Source organism: Ornithorhynchus anatinus, chromosome 8, assembly GCF_004115215.2.
Source record: "Ornithorhynchus anatinus isolate Pmale09 chromosome 8, mOrnAna1.pri.v4, whole genome shotgun sequence".
NCBI classification, from domain to species: Eukaryota; Metazoa; Chordata; class Mammalia; order Monotremata; family Ornithorhynchidae; genus Ornithorhynchus; species Ornithorhynchus anatinus.
In genome coordinates, this window is record NC_041735.1 from 6,210,257 (window position 1) to 6,232,432 (window position 22,176).

A 22,176-nucleotide genomic window follows, 5' to 3' on the forward strand; every position below is an offset into this window, starting at 1 on the left:
CCTGGGGGGAGACAGACATTAATATAAATAGATCAAATTACAGATAATGACATAAGTGCTGTGGGCCTGGGAGAGGAGATGAGTAAAGGGAGCAAGTTGAGGCGGCGCAGAAGAGAGTACGAGAAAAGGAAAGGGGGGCTCAGTCGGGAAAGGCCTCTTAGAGGAAGTATGTAAAAAATCTCTTGTGAGTCAGTCTCTGGAATTACATAAACTGCACCATCAACGAAGCTTTTTGCTTCTCTTGTCCAAGTTGTTAGAGATTTCCCTTCACCCAGTGCTTCCTCTAAAATTTAGGTCTCAATCAATCAGTGGTATTTATTGAGTGCTTACTATGTGCAGAGCACTGTACTAAGCACTTGGGAGAATACAGTGCAAAAGAGTTAGCACATTCTCCATCCACAGTGAGCTTACAGGGGGAGACAGGTGTTAATATAAATAATTTAAAATATATAGTTTAAAGTACATAGAAGCAGCTTCGCCTAATGGTTAGAGCACAGACCTGGGAGGGACCTGGTTTCTAATCCCAGCTCCACCACTTTTTCTGCTGTGTGTTCTTGGGCAAATCACTTCACTTCTCTTTGCTTCAGTTACCTCATCTGTGGAATGGGGATTAAGATTGCGATCCCCATGTAGGACGTGAATTGTGTCCAACCTCATTAGCTTGTATCTTCCCCATTGCTTAATTCAGTGCTGGCATAAGTAAGTGCTGAACAAATACCATTAAAAAAGTGCTGTGGGGCTGAGGGTAGGATGAATATCAAATACTCAGGGGTCACGGATCCAACTGCAAAAAACGCATAGACATGACACTGAAGGGAAAGGGAGCTGGGGAAAAGAGGGCTTAATTGGGGAAGGCCTCTTGAAGGAGGTGTGACATTATTGAACCTTTGAAGGTAGAGGGAGTGGAAGGCCTTCCACAGCAGTAGTCAAAAATGGAAAGAGAAAGTACTGTGGTGCTTCCTTTTTGCTTAGCGGATAGATCTGATTTCTCTGGAGTGGGGAAGTGTGCGAGCTGAGGTTAGTGGGAGAGGAGTGAGGATAACTAATGGGGAGAGAGCTGATTGCCTAGAAGCTAATGGTTACGGTGTTCGCATGCTGTTTGCATGCAGGAGTTTGATGTTCAGTTGTATGTGAGCTTCCCTCCTACCTAGGCTGTTAGCCTCTTGTGGGACAGAGATTCTATCCATCTTGATTCCCTTGTAGCTACCCAAGCACTTAGAACTGTGCTTGGCAGATAGTAAACACTTAACAAATGCCATCTTATCTTATTTCATTCATTCGACTGTATTTATTGAGCACTTAATCTTTGCAAAGCACCGACTAATCGCTTGGAAGAATACAGCATAACCATAAACACACAAAATCCCTGCCCACAATGAGCTTAAGTGTAGGGGAGGAGGCAGACATTAATATAAATAAATAAATTACAAAGATGAATAAATAAATTACAGATATCATTTTTAATATTATCTTCCCTTAACACTGGGTTAAAATTGCTGGAGTTGCCTGTGAAAGGTGAAATATAGCAAACAGTGGTATTTGAGTGCTTGCTATGTTCAGAGCACTGTATTAAGCTCCTGGGTACATTTCAACAGAGTTGGTAGTCGGGTTCCCTGCCCATGAGGAGCTTGCAGTCTAGAGAAATGACCAGAAATAAAGTTTCCCACCTGTGACACTCTGGAAATTTGTAAAAACCATTTGGAAAAAAGGCCCTGGGTTATCTAGAGGTCATAATCGATCAGTGATATTTACTGAGTGCTTACTGTGTGCAGAGCGTTGTACCAAACACTTAGTAAAGTACAATTTAGTGGTAACTAGATGCTATCGATGGCTTTTTTTAACGGTATTTGTTAAGCGCTTACTCTGTGTCAAGCACTATTTGAAGCACCGACATCTTTCTATCCATCCTTGACTGTCACCTGTCTTCAGTGTGGACACAGTCCCCATCCCACATGGGACTCAGTGTCTAACCAGGACGGGATAAGATTTAATCCCCATTTACAGATGAGGAACCTGAGGCCCAAAAAAGTGAAGTGACTTGCCCAAAGTCAACAGCAGACAAATAGCAAAGCAGGAATTAGAACCCAGGTCCTCTGACTCCCAGGCCCATGTTCTTTTCACTAGATCATGTTGCTTCTCCCTTAGAGTTGGAAAAAGGAAAGAGGAAAATTCATTGGAAAGCAGGTCTTCACTGAGCTGATTGAACTGCACCTTCTTGAACAATGAGAGATTTTTTTAAAGTAAATTCTGAGTGGAATCTGTTCTTTCTGAAATTGCAGGTGCCATGTTTATGAGAAATCCCATTCAGCGGAAAACTCATAGTAGTATAGGTTGTGCCCAAAGGGCATAGGAATCAAGGGACATGAGTTTTAGTCCCAGCCTCCACCCTTTGGCCTATTGTGTGATCATCTCTGGGCCTCAGTTTCCTCATCTGCAAATTGGGGGTAAGACTGTGAGCACTAGGTGGAATGGGGACTGTCGTGTCTCCTAAATCTTGAATCTAGGTCAGCGCTTTGCACGGTGTGGGTGCGTAATAAATGTCATTACTGTAATTGTGCCAGTCATTTCTTCTGACCCTGTGAAGCACTCTATCCAGGCAAACATGATATCAGATGAACGTTTCCTAATTCCCTAAATGGCTTTTTAGTCAAGATGCCCAGTAAAAGCAGGCATTCTGGCAGAGAGAAGAATCCTAGGGTACTTGTACTACTACTTTCATTCAGTCATATTTATTGAGGGCTTACTGTGTGCAGAGCACTGTACTAAGCGCTTGGAATGTACAGTTTGGCAACAGAGATGATCCCTGCCCAGCAATGGGTTCACAGTCTAAAAGGGGGAGACAGACAGCAGAACTACTGTTTATTTAATGACACTGCTAATGCAACTCCGTTATTTCCTCTCAACCCCTTACTACAGTTATTTACTTATTTGCTTAGCCCTGTGCCTAAAGAGTATGTACAGGGTATTTTTCAAGGCATAGTATGCCTGCGTCTTATGAATCTTTCTTTGGTCTTCCTGATAAATTGACTTTGGAAAAATAGAGATTACCTATAGGCGACACTCTTCATCGAGAGGTGTGTGCGGTGAAGATCTCCCTCAAAGGCCTGAGAGAAAAGAGAACGCAACTGGGAAGACTTGAAAGAGAAGCAGCGTGGCCTAGTGGATAAAGCACAGGCGTGGGAATCAGAAGATCTGGGTTTTAGTCACAGCTCTGCCACTTGTCTGCTGTGTGATCTTGGGCAGGTCTTTTCTCTGTGCCTCAATGACCTCATCTGGAAAATGGGGATTAAGACTCTAGCCCCATGTGGGACAGGATCTGTGTCCAATCTGATGAGTTTGTATCTACCCCAGTGCTCAGTACAATGCCTGGCACGTAGTAAGCGCTTAGCAAATGCTATTAAAAAAACAAAGTAAGGTCAGGTGACGAGAATGTCTGAAAGTCCTGGTAGCCTTTGATATCCACCAGCTGTGGGGAAAGGTTTTCTTTTAATAATGTTGGTATTTGTTAAGCGCTTACTATGTGCCGAGCACTGTTCTAAGCGCTGGGGTAGACATAGGGGAATCAGGTTGTCCCACGTGGGGCTCACAGTCTTAATCCCCATTTTACAGATGAGGGAACTGAGGCACGGAGAAGTTAAGTGACTTGCCCACAGTCACACAGCCGACAAATGGCAGAGCTGGGATTCGAACTCATGAGCCCTGACTCCAAAGCCCGTGCTCTTTCCTTTGAGAAAGTGGTCTTTGGTGTCCAATGGAATGGAATAGTGAAGAGTTACTCATGCCAGTCATAAAGAAGTAGCATGGCCTAAAGGAAAGAACATGGGCCTGGGTCCCAGAAGACCTGGGTTCTCATCCTGGCTCTGCCACTGCTCCGCTGTGTTGACCTTGGACAAGTCATTTAACTTCTCTTGGCCTCAGTTTTCTCACTGGGGATTCAATACCTGTTCCCTCTCCCCCTTAGACTGTGAGGTCCATGTGGAGAGGAACTGTGTGCAACCTGATTATTTTGTAGCTATCCCAGGGCTAATTCCCTAAATGGCTTTTTAGTCAAGATGCCCAGTAAAAGCAGGCATTCTGGCAGAGAGAAGAATCCTAGGGTACTTGTACTCTCCCCCAATTAGACTGTAAGCCCGTCAAACGGCAGGGACTGTCTCTATCTGTTGCTGACTTGTTCATCCCAAGCGCTTAGTACAGTGCTCTGCACATAGTAAGCGCTCAATAAATACTATTGAATGAATGAATGAATGGCTTGGTACAATGCTTGGCACATGGTAAGCTCCATTATCATTATCGCCGTCAGATAATCTAGGTCATGGAAGCAGGGGCCATTCTGAAATTCCTCAGCAATCTGGGGAAGGTTTTGAGGCTTTTAAAATTTCTGGACTCTCTCTTTTCCTGCTTCAAACACCCCCCTGAGAGGTTTAACCTGGATTGCATAGTACATAGCAAGGTTTGTACAAGTTTATGATCCTTGAGGTAAATTCTTGAGGTTAAATGCTCAAGATTAGAGCAGTTATGCAACCTACTAGAAAGAACTCAAGGCTGGGAGTCAAGAAACCTGGCTTTTAATCTTAGCTCTGCCACTTGCCTGCCTTGTGATCTTGGAGAAATCACTTGACTTCTTTCTGCCTCCATTTCCTTATCTGTAAAGTCGGGATTAAATTGCTGTTCTTTCTCCCCTTTAAACTGTGAACCCCATGAGGGAAAGAGTCTTTGTCTGATCTGATTAACTTGTATCTATCCCAACACTTAGTATAGTGTTTGGGACATAGTTAAGAGCTTAAAATGAATACAAAAATTATTATTAATATTGGAGAAGAAGTTGTTTATTCTTGAATACTGATCATTCCTCGGTCTTCCCCTCCTCTCCCCTCCACTACATATTTTTACTAAAAAAATTTTCCCTTCCAAATAACCTATTTTTTTTTGTGAAGTACTTGTTGCTCAAAAGCTGTCACTCAGCAAATAAAAATAATAGTAACTGCAGCAGCAATAATAGTATAGCATAATAGAATCTATTAAGAAATCGAAAATGAAAACCAGGGGGTATTTATCTAGTGGTCCTGGCCAGGTTTGAAAGTTGTTCTTTTTTTGTTTGGTTTTGAAACTGATATTAAGGCAACCACTCCCTTCCTCCAACGTAGGACAGGGTCTCTCTCTTATAGCCGATTTCTTTTTGTATCTACCCCAGCCCAGAGAACATCAGTAAACACTTAATAAATAGAAAAATTAGCAGAGCAATGGGCTTGTTGTTGTGTTGTGCGCTTAGTACAATCCAAGTGTGTGCAAAGAACCTCTTCATGTGAATATCCCTTATGATTCCCTTAAGTAATGTAATCTACCTTAGATCAAGGAATTTTTTTTTTAATGGTATTTGTTAAGTACTTACTATGTGCCAGTCACTCTTCTAAGTACTGGGGTAGATTCAGGGTAGTCAAGTCGGATACTGTCCGTGTCCCACATGGGGCTCACAATCTTAATCCCCATTTTATATAATTTGTAGAACTTGCTGGGGCTCACAGTCTTCATCCCCATTTTACAGAATTTGTAGAACTTTGCAGGCATTTGTTGAACTTATATAGTTGTAAGATTCAATAAATGATCCATCGACCAACCAGTGAGGACAACGCCATGTTCAGTAGCGGTTTTTAGGGACGGGCGTGATTAAAAAGAAAATTACCAGACCTAAAGGCGCTCGGTATGTTTTCATAACTGGAGAGAGGCTGGCACTGCCGAAAAATCGGGTTTATAAACATCACAGCCCCCTTCGACTGGATCGTTCAGACTCCGTGTGTCCTGAGTGATTGGAACAGCCTGGAAGGCGACAATCGGCAGGCTCTCCGGGGACTTTTGAACACTCCAAATAGTACACGCTCTGTAGCTTGGGAGTGAGGTCCAGGGGAAAAGAGAGATAAAGGCCAAGCTATTGCAGCTGTTCTGTTCATCAAACCTTATAGGAGCATGAAAAGTATGCAGAGCAAGTAATGAATTATGGATCCATACTGCCAAGGAGACACAGGGGGTGGGAGAGGCTTTGATCTCCAGAAGAGGGGACGTCTTAAAGGGAAGCAGTTTGTTTCGGGGTGAATTACTGTCCGGAACTGCCACCCTTATGGTTGCCCATTGGGAAGACCAGTGGGAATCACTAGTCTGGAAATGGACCCCTGCTGCCTAATGGCAAACAGTTGGAAATGACACTGTGCTAAGCCTTGGCTGAATTTTCCTTCTCCGGGAGGAGACTAGAGTCCGATAGAAGCACCTCCGACTGACAACCGTGTAACATTTTATGAGGGTCTTTGCCCAGTAAATGCTGGCAGATGTTGTTGGATTTGGAAGCCGACAAGGCACTGGAGTATTGCTTGTGGGAGGTCATTTTGGTGCGCACTTGACCTCTCTATCTGAAAAAGTAACAATTTGGGGAAGGTAATATTTACTGCCAGGAAACTTTAGACCAAAGACTGTAAAGAACCTTTCTGGATGGTCACTGCAGTCAGAAACCAGATGTTCGGTCTACTGTATTCACTGACTTTGTAGAAGCAGCGTGGCCTAGTGGATTGAGCACGGGCCTGGGAATCAGAAGGTCATGGTTTCTAATCCTGATTCCACCACTTGTATGCTGTGTGGCCTTGTGTAAGTCACTTAGCTTGGAGAAGCAGCGTGGATCAGTGGAAAGAGCATGGACTTTGGAGTCAGAGGTCATGAGTTCGAATACTACTCTGCCACTTGTCAGCTGTGTGACTGTGGGCAAGTCACTTAACTTCTCTGTGCCTCAGTTACCTCATCTGTAAAATGGGGATTAAGACTGTGAGCCCCACGTGGGACAGCCTGATTCCCCTGTGTCTAGGCCGGCACTTAGAACAGTGCTCTGCACAAAGTAAGCGCTTAACAAATACCAACATTATTATTATTAGCTTCTCTGAACCTCAGTTCCCTCATCTGGAAAAAAGGGGATTGAGACTGGAAGCCCCATGTGGGACAGGAACTGTCCAACCTGATTACCCTGTGTCTACCCCAGCACTTACTAGCACATAGTAAATGCTTAACAAATACCGCAATTATCATTATTACTATTTTGGCAATCTGTGGTGGAGTAAATTTTCACTCACCAACACCAACCTATTTGCCATTTCTTGCTCTCTCGCTATCCATCCCTGGCTCACTGTCTCCTCCCGTCTGGAAATCCCCTCCGCCTGTATAAATAATAGATGACCTCTCTTCTCCATCTTCAAAGCCTTCCTCCAGGAAGCCTTCCTTGATTAACCTCTCATCTCCCCACCATATTTTTCTGACCTCTTGTGTCACCTTTGCACTGGAGTCCTCACATTTTGGGAAGGGAATGTCAATGTTTATTGTGTTGTTATACTTTCCCAAGTGTGTAGTGCAGTGCTTTGCACACAGTAAGCGCTTAATAAATGCCACTGAATGAATTAATGTTCCAACCTTCTCCTCCCCCGTCCCCAGCACTTACATGCATGTACTTGTATTCCGTTGCTTTCACTCCTTGTAATTTCTTTTAATTTTAAATTTCATTTTAATTTTTGTCTCTTCCACTGGATTGTAAACTCCTCGAGGGCAGGAATTACATCCACTTACTTTGCTGTGATCTCCTTAGTGCTTAACACATTGGTCTACACACAGTAAACCTTATTAAAAGTGCCTTTCCTCCAAGAGGCCTTCCCTGACCAAACCCTCATTTCATCTTCTCCTTCTCCCATCTGCGTAACCCTTTCAGGTGGCTTTGTCTCTTCATTCACCCCTCCCTCAACCTTCCCAGGATTTATGCCCACATCCATCATTTATGTATTTTAATGTCGGCCTCCCCCCCTAGATTCTAAGTTCATTGTGGGCAGGGAACATGTCTACCAACTCTGTTATGTTGTACTCGCACAAGTGCTTAGTACAGTTCTTTGCACTCAGTGACTATGATGGATTGATTGAGATTGAGCAAGCACTCAAAAAATACCATTGATTGATTACCAGCTACACTTACTTCCTGAGGGAACTGAGAATTTAAGTGTATATGCATTGCTCCTTATGGGGGATGAAGTAAGGGGCCAAATCCAGCATTGCCTCAAATAAATCGTCCAAACTGCCAGAATGAGTTGGGAATTGAGAAATAAGCCAGAAGGGTCTTTCAGTTCCTTTGATGGGGTTTCCAGGCTGTTGGGAAGCAGTGTGGCCTAGTAGAAAGAGCACAGGCCTGGGAATGAGAAGGTCATGGGTTCTAATCCTGGATCAGCCACTTGTCTGCTGCGAGACCTTGGGCAAGTAGTCACTTCACCTCTCCCACCCTCAGTTACCTCATCTGTACAATGGGGAATGAGACTGTGAGCCCCATGTGGGACATAAACTGTGTCCAACCTGATTAGCTTCTGTCTGTCCCAGCACTTAGTACAGTGCCTGTTACAAAGTAATTGCTTAACAGATACTATTTTTTTAAAAAAAGGAATCTGTCATTGTTATTCATTCAGTCGAAGAGAAAAGCAACGCTTGTTTATTCATCTAGCTTCAGGATTTGATGGACTGAAGAAGTGAATTCCATTCACCTGAACCAGTGTCATTGTTCATTTAACTCCATCCTTCAAGAACCAGTCCAGGGCACAGCTGAAATTGCCACTAGGAATCATGTGACCTCTCTGAGTCACTTCCTGTCCCCATTTAGCTTCTAGGGCAGGTGGTGACTGAAACTTCATCTCCCGAGATTGACAAATCAGGTTTCCTGTGGAAGCCCCCAGCCCACCTGCACCTCTGCCTCCAACTCAGTCTTCGTCCATCCTCCACCTCTTCTGTCCCACCCCCCATTCCGGATGGGGCTTCGAGGTTTAGTGATTCCCAAAACAGATCGGGAACAGGCCATTCAAGGCTCATGACCTCCCCTCCCACCACCACTCAGAGTCCCAAGCACCCTGTATAATCTCCTCCTCTGGGAGCCAGTGGCTAAGCAAGCCGAAGATGGAACGGTTAACCACTCGATTGCAATCCCTAATTCCCGCTTCCTCTGCTGATGGCAGTCAGGGAGGCCAACTCTGTAGGACCACGGGAGCCATTTCCACCAAGGAAATAGGTGAAGCCATTAATAATAATTATTATTATGGTATTTGTTAAGCACTTACTACGTGCCAAGCACTGTTCTCAGCACCAGGGTAGATACAAGGTAATCAGGTTGGACCCAGTCCCTGTCCCAGGTGGGACAGTCTTAAACCCCGTTTTACAGATGAAGTAACTGAGGCCCAGAGAAGTGAAGTGATTTGCCCAAGGTCACACAGCATACAAGTGGAAGAGCTGGGATTAGAACCCACGTCCATTAGCTTTGCTCACAGTGACTTTTTTGAGCTCCTTGGAACCAGAAAGGGATAAGAGGTGAAGTGGGGGAGCACTTCATATTTATCAATTGCATTTATTGAGCACTTACTATGGGCAGAGCACTGTACTAAGCACTTGGAAGAGTGCAATAGAACAATAGACACCTTCCCTTCCTACAATGAACTTTGCACGTTCCCAGTATCTCAGAGGGAGAGCACTGTGGGCTCCCAGTATCCCAGTAGGCGAGCACTGAAAGGTTTCATCAACATCAGTAACACTAAATTATTCAAAGGGACACCTCCACCCCCATCTCACCCCTACACACAGACAAACACACCAACAGTAAATGAAATCTCCAGATTTAGTTTGTCCTCCCTCCTCCTCCTCCCCCTCCTTCTCCCCCGCATCCTCTTTCCTTGTTCTCCCTCCTCCTGCTTCTCCTCCGCCTCCTCCTCCCTCTCCCTCCCCTTCTCTTCCTTCTCTCTCCATCCCCACGTGAAAACAACTCCTGTTTGGTCAAGGGCAGTCTGACTTTCCTAACTGTTGAGCCAAAATGCCATGATAAACCCATGAGGGTTCTCTTTCACAATCTGTCCAAGCTAGCCCAAGCCAGACCCGTGATGCCTGTTCCTCTGAGAGAAGAACTTGCAAACTCAATGAATTTCTTTTCCGTTTCTCTCCCCACCCCCCCCCCCCCACCCCCCCCCCCCCCCCGGCCTTCTACAGGCACAAGGAGCTTCTTGGCCCTGCTTAAATTGGACAAGATTTCACAGTCTTTGAGACCCCAGGGTGGGTTGGTTAGTTTGTTTGTTTTGGAGGGCAAAGGATAAGATACAAGGAAGTGGAAAGCTCAGGGTTGGTTTTCTCAATTCTTTTTTTTTTCTTGGTTTTCAGACAGTTAAGACTTTCAGTTCTGCAGCTACATCTGGTTGCTTTTATTTCTTCTGTTCCTTGAGCTTCTGACATTCATCGAGGGTTTCTCAAGCCATCCATGTAGGGCCAAAGTGACTGACAGTTGCCAAAGGCCAACTGGTGGGTGAGAGAGTCTTGCAGGCAGTGCATGTGTTTCAGTTAGTTTGTACTCTTGGGGGTAACTGCATTAATGGAGCAGTTGGACTCTACCTATTTTTCCTGGCACGGGCTTCTTTCCGTGTTTATCGAAATCAGACATTTCTCATTGGCCAGTGTCCATAATGTGACTGTACTGTCCTTATCTGAGGTTGGTATTTGTCAATTTATTTTTAGGCACAAATGCCCTATAAGATTCTTGATTTCACACAGAAACGAGAAGCAGTGTGGCCTAATGGACAGAGCACAGGTCTGGGAGTCAGAAGGATCTGGGTTCCAATTCTGGCTCTGCCACTTGTCTGCTGGGTGACCTTGGGCTAGTCACATTGCTTCTCTGGGCCTCAGTTACCTCATCTGTAAAATGGGGACTAAGACTGTGATCCCCTTGTGGGACATGGAATGTGTACAACCTGATTACTTTGTATCTAGCCCAGTGCTTAGAACAGTGTCTGGCACAAAGTATGTGCTTAAATACAAAAGAAATACAGATCTAGATTTTAATTTTTTCATAGTCCAAACTTGATGAGGTAGCAAGAAACAAATGTGGATTTGCCATACATTATGAAGGGGATATAGGAATTTGGAAAGTTGGGATTGTTAATAATGATGATGGTGATTATGGTGTTTAAGTGCTTACTATATGCCAAGCACTATTCTAAGCACTGGGGTAGACACAAGGTCATCAGGTTGTCCCACATGGGGCTCATAGTCTTAATCCCCATTTTACAGATGTGAGGCACAGAAAAGTTAAGTGACTTGCCCAAGGTCATATAGCAGACAAGTGACAGATATGGGATTAGAATCCACATCCTCTGACTCGGTTAAGACAGTTCCTTTCCACTATGCCTGTGATCATTCCACTATGCTGCGCTGCTTCTCTACTGTACTAAGCGCTGAGGTAAATAGAAGATAAGAGCCCTTCCCTAACTAAACCGTAATTTCCACCTCTACCTTCCCCTTTTAGTTGACTCTTTACTAGACTGTGAACCCATTGAGTACTTTGATACTCACCCTAGAACCACAGCACTTATACAAATATCCTTACACTCTATTTCCCCTATCAATAGCCTATTTTGATATGTCTCTCCCCAAAAACTCCTCATAGATGAGGATCAAATCTACCAACTTTTTTTCATTGTACTTCCCCAAGCACCTAGTATGATGCTTTGCATATAGTAAACATTCAATAAATACCATTGATGGATGAGTTCAGACACAGTCCCTGTCCCACATGGGGCTCGCAATCTAAGTAGGAGGAAGAACAGGTATTTAATCCCCATTTTACAGATGAGGCAGTTGAGGCACAGAGAAGCTAAGTGACTTATTCAAGGACAAACAGCAGGGAAGAGGTGGAGCTAAGATTAGACAGCCTCCAGGTCCCCTGACTTCCAAGCCCTAGGATAAATTAAAATATATTACTTGCTGGTGACTTAAACATTCTGAAATTAGAAGTTTTAACTTTCTCATCCAGAGCCATACTGTTTTGGAAAGGCTATTCCTTCCCCTCAAATCAAATTGTCTTTGAAGCAGGGGCCCTGAGGAATTGTGTCTGATGGTGACATCACAAAACAATAATTAATTTAGGATAAATAGTTTGTTTTCAACAATTCCATTGTATTTTCATTGCTCTCCTCCCTAGAAACCGTTGTTGAGAACAGATGACCCAAGGCAAGAATCATTGAATTCAGCCTAAAATCTCATATTCACTATTTCTCCTGTGCAAGTGCTTAAAGTTTTTGGATCCTTTGGTTTGGAGATCTCAGCTTGATGGCCTTCCTCCTGCTGAATAATAATTTTGATATTTGTTAAGTGCTTACTATGTGAAAGGCACTGTACTAAGTGCTGGGGGAGATATAAGGAATTCGGGTTGGATACAGTCTCTGTCCCAAGTGGGGCTCACAGTCAGTCTCAATCCCCATTTGACCGATGAGGTAACTGAGGCCCAGGGAAGTTAAGTGACTTGCCCAAGATCATAAAGCGGATAAATGGCAGAGCAGGATTAGAACCCATGACCTTCTGACTCCCAGGCCCATGCCCTATCCACTATGCCATGCTGCTTCTCACAGTACTCCTATCACAACTGGAAATGTGGTATAGTGGAAAGAGCAAGGGCTTGGGTGTCAAAATGACCAGGATTCTAATTTCAGCTCGCAGCTTGTCTGCTATGTGACCTTGGGCTAGTTAACTTCTCTGTGCTTCAGTTATCTCATCTGTAAAATGGGGAATAAGCCCCATGTTGTGGAACATAGACTGTGTCCAACCTGATTAGGTTGTATCTACTCCAGTGCTTAGTACAGTGCCTGGCACATAGTAAGCACTTAACAAATTCTATTAAAAAAAATACTGGCTTCAATTCCATTTTGAGACCTCAAATACTCCTTTCTCTTTGGTACAAAGTGGAATCCATTTGCCATGTGGAACAAGACACATGTGCTTCATAAATGTTCTTTGAAAGAATTTCCTAATATGCTTATTTTAAGGGCATGTGGAGTCTCTTCCCCCACCCTGCCCCGAAAAACACACACACACACACACCCCATCCCACCCCCCACCTCCCCTTTCTGTCCTTTGCCTCCCCAAAAAGGTTTGAATGCCCTTAGGTTAAGGCAGAGAAACATTCACAGGGTAGTGTATCTGAAATGACTTCCTCAGAAATTCAGATTGTTTTATTACTAGTTCAATGTTCTTTAAGCTACCTGTGAATGAGGCTATTGTGACATTTGGCAACTGATGTGATTAAACGCAGATGTGTACTGTACTCCATATGGTGAAGATGCAAAGAGACCCGCAATCCGGTGTTTCTGATTTAAAGGTGATGGTCTTAAAGCACGCTGGATCCCAATGCTGGGACCTTTTCCGGGTTGCCCGCTGAGTTCTGGTCCTCAAAACTCGAAGTTAGGACTCTTAATAATCCCTAACCCGTGGAATGACTCTCCTCCAATACCTTCTCTAGCAGTAATAGCGTTTATTAGTTAATCTTATTTATTCTTATATAGCATGAGAAGCAGCATGGCACAGTGGATAGAGCATGGGCCTGGGAGTCAGAAGGTGATGGGTTCTAATGCCAGCTCTGCCACTTGTCTGCCGTGTGATCTTGGGTGAGTCACTTCACTTCTCTGAACCTCAGTTACCTCATCTGTAAAATGGGGATTAAGCCTGTGAACCCCACGTAGGACAACCTGATTATCTTTATCTGCCCCAGCACTTAGAACAGTGCTTAGCACATAGTAAGCGCTTAACAAATGCCATTATTATTATTCTCAGCACCTCAGTTACCTCATCTGTAAAATGGGGATTGAGACTGAGCCCCACATGGGATAGGAGCTGTGTCCAACCCGAGTTGCTTGTATCCACTCCAGAGTCTAGTACAGTGCCTGGCATGTAGTAAATGCTTAACAAATACCATATTTGTCATTATTATTAATATCATTTGTTAAGCACTTACTCTGGACAAAGCAGCACTATTCTAAGCACTCCTCTCTAGACTCTAAGCTAGTTATAGGCAGGGAATGTGCTTTATTTTTTGGAGTTTTTTAGGAACTTTATTAAACAGGTAGATACAAGATAATCAGGTTCTGAGGTATTAATTTGTATGTCCAGATTTCAACTAGAGTAAGGACCATCACTCTCTCCACTTTCAAAGACATATTAAAATCACATCCCTCCAAGAGGCCTTCCCTGATTAAACCCCCTTTTCCCCCAGACTCCCTCTCCCTTCTGTGTCATCTATGTATTTAAATCTGTACCTTTAAATACTTTGATATTCACCTCAGCCCTACAGCACTTATGCACATTTCCATAACTTATTTATTATTTCTGTTAATGTCTGCCTCTCCCTCTGGACTCCTAGAAACTTATTTTTTATTATTTTATTATTATCTTATTAATTTAATAACTTTTTTAAATTGGTGCTTATTAAAAGCTTATAATGTGCCAGCCACTGTACTAGGCACTGGGGTAGATAAAAGCTAATCACATTGGGTATAGTACCTGTCCCACATGGTGCTCAAAGTCTTAATCCCCATTTGACAGATGACGTAACGAGGTCCAGAAAAGTGAAGTGACTTGCCCAAGGTCACACAACAGACAAGTGGCGGAGACGGGCTTAGAACCCAGGTCCCCTGACTACCAGGCTCATGTTCTTTCCACTCGTCCACACTGCTCCTTGTGGGCAGGGATAGTGTCTACCAACTGGGTTGTATTGCACTCTCCCAAGTGCTTGGTACAGTGCTCTGCGCATAGAAAGCGTTCAATAAATACCCATGATTGATATCTACCCTAGTGCTTGGCACATAGTAAGTGCTTAAGAAATGTTACTATTAGTATTATTGTTATTATTACTTCTACTACCAGTGAGACCATGGCATGCTTTCAAAATCCTGGCCTCACAAGAGATTTAAATTTACGGAATTCAGTGATTTCTTGAACACCTACTGTTTAGAGATCACTGTAAGCTACTGTGCACACTTAGGACCATATTTTTTGTTTTTTAATGCTATTTGTTGAGTGCTTACTCTGTACTTTGTGTCAGGCACTGTACTAAGCGCTGGAGTAGGTACAAGTTACTCAGGTTAGACCTAGTCCATGGCCCACAGGGGACTCACAGTCTTAATCCCATTTACAGATGAGGTAACTGAGGCACAGAAAAATGAAATGACTTGCCCAAGGTCACACAACAGACAAGTGGAGGAGCTGGGATTAGAACCCAGGTCCTTCTGACTTGTGGCCCACGTTCCATCCACTAGGCCATGCTGCTCCTCCCAAGGCCTCTTTCAAGGCCTCCTCTTTACCTTGAAAGAAAAGGATAAAATGCTTACTTTTGAGGCATTTTCTGGAGAAGACTGGCAGAAAATCATTTCATTGAGATAAAAAAAACAGGTGGTTTGAAACTTCTCACGGGACTGGGGTGGGGCTTATGCAAAATTGAGCAAACATCGTGTTCGATGTCCCCAGTGAAGATAGCAAGTTTGGGCTTTGTGGACATACACATTCATCTTATTGTTTTGACTACCCCATTTTCATTCCAATAACAATAAACTGGGAATAAAAGCTTTAAACAGCCAAAACATCCTTTTAGAAACATGGAAACAACCACATTCAAAGGGAGGATTACTAACTACAGTATCGATTTTTAGAGTTTCTTAAGGCCGTATCCTCGATCAACAAATCTAAGCCTGGTTCAGCCAATTGTCTGCTGTGCCTCAGTTATCTCATATGTAAAATGATGATTAAAACTCCTAGCTCCACGTGGAACATGGACCATGCCCAACCTGATTAGCTTGTATCTACCCCAGCGCTTAGTACAATGCCTGGCACATAGTAAGCGCTTAAAAAAATACCATTAACAAAAAAAATGACAACAAAAAAGAATAATGAACACCTATTATGTGTAGAGCTCTCTTCTAAGTGCTGGGTGAATAGAACAAAGTAAGTAGACATGATCCCTGCGGTCATCGACCTTAAATACTAATGGGGAAGAGAGACATACAAATGAATTGCAGGTAGGTGAATGAACAGGATATTATAAGGTACATACTATGTGCTTAGTGCTGGGGAAGACACGTGTATATCAGATTGGACCCAGGCCCTGTCCCACCCAGGGCTCACAATTTGTTATATCCTCACTTAACAGATAAAAAAACAGAGGGCCAGAGGGGTTGGAACTTTTCCAAAGTCACCGAGGCATCCAGTGGGTAGTTGTATACATTTTCCCATTTGTCTCCCTTTTTGGAGTGTAGGTGATGTCATCCTTTATTCTGTATTTCCAAGCACCTAGTACAATGCACCGCACCAAGTGGACACAATATATATTACTACTTATTTCTGCTGCAACTTCTGCATGAGTTAGCCACTATGCCGGGTTCTTCAAGAACACAACCCCCTCATTTTAGAAGATCTGATTATCCATTCATCACCATTAAAATGTTTCTGCTCCCAGATTTTGGATAAATCTTAAACAGCAGCCCGAATGATCCAGAAAAAGTAGGCCTCGTACATGGAGAAAGGATGAATATAAAATTCTGGACTCACGTCCCTCAGCACTGTGCTCATTTGTATATATTATTTATTACCCTATTTATTTTGTTAATGAGGTGTACATCCCCTTGATTCTATTTATCTGGATGATGTTGCCTTGTTTTTGTTTTGTTCTGTTTTGCTTTGCTCTCTCCCCCGATTAGACTGTGAGCCCATCACTGGGCAGGGATGGTCTCTATCCTTTGCCGACTTGTACATTCCAAGCGCTTAGTACAGTGCTCTGCACATAGTAAGCGCTCTATAAATACTATTGAATGAATGAATGACTGTCAGTAGATCTCACAATGATTCACGGTCTGAGGGCGGGTCAGAGAAAATCACTATTGGCACTGAGTTATCTGAGAGAGGGATGATTGGAAACTTTAGACCCTTCTTCTGTCCTCCTTGTGGGCAGGGAATGTTTCTACCAACGCTGCTGTATTGTACTCTCCCAAGCGTTTAATACAGTGCCCTATCCCCAGTAAGCACTCAATAAATGCCACTGATGGATTGATGATCAACCCAGCCATCACTAAGCTAAAGAGGAGTAGTTTTGAGGGGTTTAGAAAATACTTCTCTCCCTTGCTTTCCTTCCCTAATCCTTGACTCAGTCACCATCTCTCTTGAGTGTTTACAAAGAGAAGTCCCCCCCCCCCCCAAAAAAAAGAAAGAAAATTCTATAATTCTAGCAGAGAGGCCCTGTTGGGGCACATTTCTTTGCAAGAAACTTTTGCAAGGATTCCCAGAAAGGGGCATTAATTCCTCCAAGCTTTTCTTTTCTTCCTTTTCTTCTGCTGCTCCTTTTATAGGTATTTTTGAGTTGTTTAATCCACCATGTAGAATCTGGTCTTGAATTTGATAGGCGGTTGTGAAGTTGTCCCTTTGATTACACAGCTGGCCCAGAGTTCACTGCAAGGTCATTCCAATATTGCCGCCTTTCTGCCTTTTATGTAATTATCTCTAATCGTTTGGAAAACAGGAAGACACAGTATCGTGAGCAATCGTCCTAGCAATAAACGTGTTCTCTTCACAGTTTACACCCAGAGTGCACCCCCGGGAATGTGTGTAAGTGTGTTAGGTCGGGGGGAGAGAAAGGGTGGCTGTCGTCTCCCCCCCCCGTCCCCCCCCCCCCCCCCCCGCCAACAGCTTTAATAAAAGATGATGGATCTTTTCAAACTGACAGTGAAGCAGGATCAAAAATTCCCATCCGTATAGGTTTCAGCTTCAGAGTACAAGAGTGGTTTGTGTCCTCTGAAAGTTGTTAGTATTAGCCTGTAAGCATTGGGGTCGTAATAGTTCTCTTCTGCTCAGAAAAGCTTTCTATAGGCATCTACTGAGCCTGTTTAGTATTAGATTTGTTAAATTGTTTGCGAAGGGGAAACTGATTAAAAACAAGAGGGATTCACAGGAGGGCCAGGGTAGAGAAACGCTTCCAGATCTTTAGGCAGGATTTCAGGAACACTTTGGAGCTTGTACACAGAGTACTGGTGCTTGAGGCTTACGAGAGGACATGGCTTCAGGAACAGAGAGGCTGCTGGGAAGAAGAAGGACCTCATCGGCCTGTGGGGCCTAACCGTTCAAATGCTCATTTTCCTGTGCTGGCTCCAGCCTAGGTGGAGAGAAGGGACTCCAAGTTAGGCATTCAGATCCCAGGAGAGAAATACTTTTATTTGGAACCTGAGAAAACAGAGCGGGGCAGACGTTTCCTCTTGTAAGTGAATCCCCGAGACCGTCACTTGGCGGCTGTTTGGAGACAGGCTGAGAACAATGCAGACGAAGGAAGCGACAAAATGTGGCATTTGAGAAGAGACCGTGGGCAGCAGCGGCTTGGGCAATCAATCCTTTACAGAATGTTTTAAAGGCTACATGTGGTGGCCAATTAGTTCTGGAGCTCTAAACTCCCACTACCTCGTCTTCTCTTTGGCATGAGATTTATTTCTCACTGCGTGTGCTTTGTGACTCCACTTGGCGAGCTGAAGTTTGTTCAGCTGTCGATTCCCCAGCTAATCTGGGGTCTTAAAATAAAAACAAACAAGAAGATCTTTTGGAGAGAGGACACCAAGTGAAAGACACTGAGGGTTATTTGTTTCCAGGCTTTGGCTGAGCAGCCCCAAAGAGTTCATCGGAAAGGAGAATCCAATGGGATGGTAGTGAGGTCACAGAGGATTGAGAAGAAATGGGTGGAGAGGGTTTGTGGTGTGGTCAATCTAATTGGTCCCCTGACCTAGAGAGAGGGGAGAGGAAAGGCTGAGTTGCTATGGCAGTAGCTGGTCTTGATTGGGATCGACCAATTACAATCCCCATTTTGGTATCCCCAAATTTTCATCTTGGTGCACGATCATCTCACGTGCCCTGAAAAATATCCGCCAAAGTGAAATGTCATCCAGCTGTTGGTGTCTTCCATTTCCCAGCTGCAGCCTGGTCTGTTTTCTTCTCACCTCTCGTCTGGACTCAGTGGAAAGAGCATGGGCTTAGGAGTCAAAGGTCATGGGTTTGAATCCCAGATCTGCCACTTAGCTGTGTGACTGCGGGCAGTCACTTAACTTCTCTGTGCCTCAGTTGCCTTATCTGTAAAATGGGGATCAAGATTGTGAGCCTCACGTGGGACAACCGGATTACCCTGTATCTACCCCAGTGCTTAGAACAGTGCTCTGCACATAGTAAGCGCTTAACAAATACCAACATTAGTATTATTATTTGCTGGGTTTAGTGGTCTGGTTAAAATTCTCTTGAACTCCTGATATTCCAGTTCTCTTCTTAGAAGTTGGTTTCTGCCATTTTGTAATGTGCTGAACTTGGGTTTTTTTTTTATTTTTGGAAGAAGAATTCAGAAAAGTTGAAACAACAATTTTTGGGGATGGGGTGGTGGTGGGTAATCCTTGGGGTTCCCATTGATGTATTCTGGTGAATTTATGGTGTACTTTACCATTCTTTCCATCATCTTTTGCTAAAGACCATTAGAGACAGTCAGTCAGTAGTATTTATTACTGCTTCATTTTTCCCCCTGCTGATATCTCTGCCCATTACCTTTTTCTGCAGGCACATCAGGAATTTACCAAGGAACAAATGGCATGACCAACTCAGGGGGATTTGTCTCTGTCCATCAGGTAGAGTACCACTTAGCCACTAAGCTATTTTGCAGGTCCCTCTTTGTCCTCCCCACCCCCCCAACCATCTTTTTCCAAATTTCTTCAAAGTCAGAGAAATTACAGCGCCGGTTGGTGTTCGAAGACATCATGGGTGAGCGAGGGCTGCTGTGTTCAGACTAGGAGACATTGTCGGCCACGTTAAAATGAAAATACTGGGCTATCATTGTACCAATACCTTCTTGCCCTGAAAGTAAGGCCCGGTTTGGCGAGGTGGGGGTCTGTTTTTAGCACTAAAAGATGAAGGCTTGTATTAGTAGAGCAATCCAAGCAGTTGCACTGAAAAAACTACTCGGAGCTGAGAACCTTCTCTGTGTCCCTTTGCTTTAACCCTCTGCCTCATGCTAGTGGTAAAGAGGAGATGGAGTCCAGAATGGTGAGAGCAAAAATCTGGATTAGGTTCTACTGTTCATCCCTCCCTCCAACCCCTGCCCACCTCTGTATTTTCCTCTTCTACCCCTCTGTCTCTCTCCCTCTCTTCCTCTCTCCCCGAGTCCCTTCCCATGTCTTCACCTCCCTGTTTTCCACTCCCTCTCTTGTTCCCTGTTTCTCCTCACTCTGTCTTATTATTATGGTATTTATTTGTTAAGCACTTACTAAGTACTGGGGTAGATTCAAAGTAATCAGGTTGTCCCACGTGGGGCTCACGGTCTTAATCCCCATATTACAGATGAGGGAACTGAGAAGTTAAGTGGCTTGCCCAAGGTCACACAGCAGACAAATGGCAGAGCCAGGATTAGAACCCACATCCTCTGACTCCTAAACCCGGGCTCTTTCCACTGAGCACCGCTACATTGTACCCTCCCAAGCACTTAGTAATAATAATAATAATAATAATTACGGTATTTGTTAAGCACTCACTAGGTGCCAAGCACTGTTCTAAGTGCTGGGGTAGATACAAGGTAATCAGGTTGTCCCATGTGGGGCTTACAGTCTTAATCCCCATTTTACAGATGAGGTAACTGAGGCACAGAGAAGTGAAGTGGCTTGACCAAGCTCACACAGCAGGCAAGTGACGGAGCCGGGATTAGAGCCCATGTCCTCTGACTCCCAAGCCCGTTCTCTTTCCACTAAGCCACACTGCTTCTCCAGTAATGATAGTATTTATTAAGCGTTTACTTTGTGCAAAGTACTGTTCTAAGCGCTGGGGTAGATACAAGGTAGTCAGGTTGTCCCACGTGGGGTTTACAGTCTTCATCCCCATTTTACAGATGAGGTGACTGAGGCACAGTGAAGTGATTTGCCCGAGGTCCTACAGCTGACGAGTGACGTAGCCGGGCGTAGAACCAATGATTTCTGACTCCCAAGCCCATGGTCTCTCCACTAAGCCATGCTGCTTCTCTAGTTCACTAGCAAAGTGCTCTGCTCATAGGAAGCATTCAATAAATGTGATCAATTGATAAATTGAGAAACGGGTTTGACCGTTGTCTCTTTCCTTTCCCAAGGATTATCCCTCCTACCCAAGCTTCACCCAGAGCCACTACTCCCAGTATTACAGCTCTTCATACAACTCTCCGTACGTGTCCACCAACAACATCAGCTCTTCACCCTTGTCCACTCCTACGTACGCTCTCCAGGAGTCTTCTCACAACGTCGCCAGTCAGAGCACAGAGTCACTACCTGGTAGGTGGGCTTTGAGGACCCTCAAGAGCTGTTTTCAAGAGCGGCCACCCGTCCTTTCTGTTGGACAAGTAGGAATAAGGAAGTCTCTGGGGAATTAAAGATGGCAGAAAACATCAGACGGAAGTCGGGCGGGGAGGATCCAGGAAACTCGGCCAAAGCTTAGGCAAAGCTTCTCCGAACAAATAAGTTTTGCTCTCTGCCCGATGAGTGCACACCGAATCCAGTGGCGTAAATGACAGTCCGCTGGAACCGAAAGGATTTTGTCTTTCTCCTCCGCCCTGAACGTAAATCATTTTTGAAATAATAATAACGATGGTATTTGTTAGACGCTTACTATGTGCCAAGCACTGTTCTAAGCTCTGGGGTAGATACAAGGTCATCAGGTTGTCCCACGTGGGGCTTACAGTCTTCATCCCCATTTTACAGATGAGGTAACTGAGGCTCAGAGAAGTGAAGTGACTTGCCCAAAGTCACACAGCTAAAATGTGGCAGAACCGGAATTAGAACCCACGACCTCTGACTCCCAAGCCCGGGCTCATTCCAGTAAGCCATGCTGCTTCCCTAACACGTTCAAATGCATCTCCTAGAAATACTTCCTATTCTATTCTAGGAAATTCTCCTAGAATTCTTCTCCCTTACCTTTGATATGAGCCAGGATTTCCAGAGTGCTTCATTTTCAAACTCTGAAGACTGAAGTGGTTTAGATGAATACGGACAGATCTTTATCCTCCTGTGTGCTGCCTGAATAGAGCTTTCAGCTGTCATTTCCCCCACTACAGTTTTCATTGGCATGCAATAACATTTATATAAAATACCACATAATTTGCAGATGATCACAATATCCTGTCATTGTATGGTCTGTGACTTATAGAGCAAAACCCGAACATCTGCGATTACTCAGTAGGAAAAATAAACTAATATCGTTTTTAAAAAAAACACGTGCTCACAAATCATCCAAAAGCAGTTGGAGGATTTTTCTTCTCAGATCTTATCTCTCCCTATTAGGGAGCAGGAGGTTTCA

General features: G+C 44.1%; 1 protein-coding gene across 1 annotated transcript in view; it reads left to right on the forward strand.

The window, feature by feature from the left end:
- The window catches only part of EYA2 (EYA transcriptional coactivator and phosphatase 2), a 108,032-nt gene that overhangs the window by 26,652 nt on the left and 59,204 nt on the right, over nt 1-22,176 (forward strand). Inside the window, exons 5-6 of the mRNA XM_029070635.2 lie at nt 19,426-19,493; nt 20,978-21,155. Coding sequence (XP_028926468.1) covers nt 19,426-19,493; nt 20,978-21,155 — 246 coding nt within the window. The remainder of the gene's footprint in view (nt 1-19,425; nt 19,494-20,977; nt 21,156-22,176) is intronic.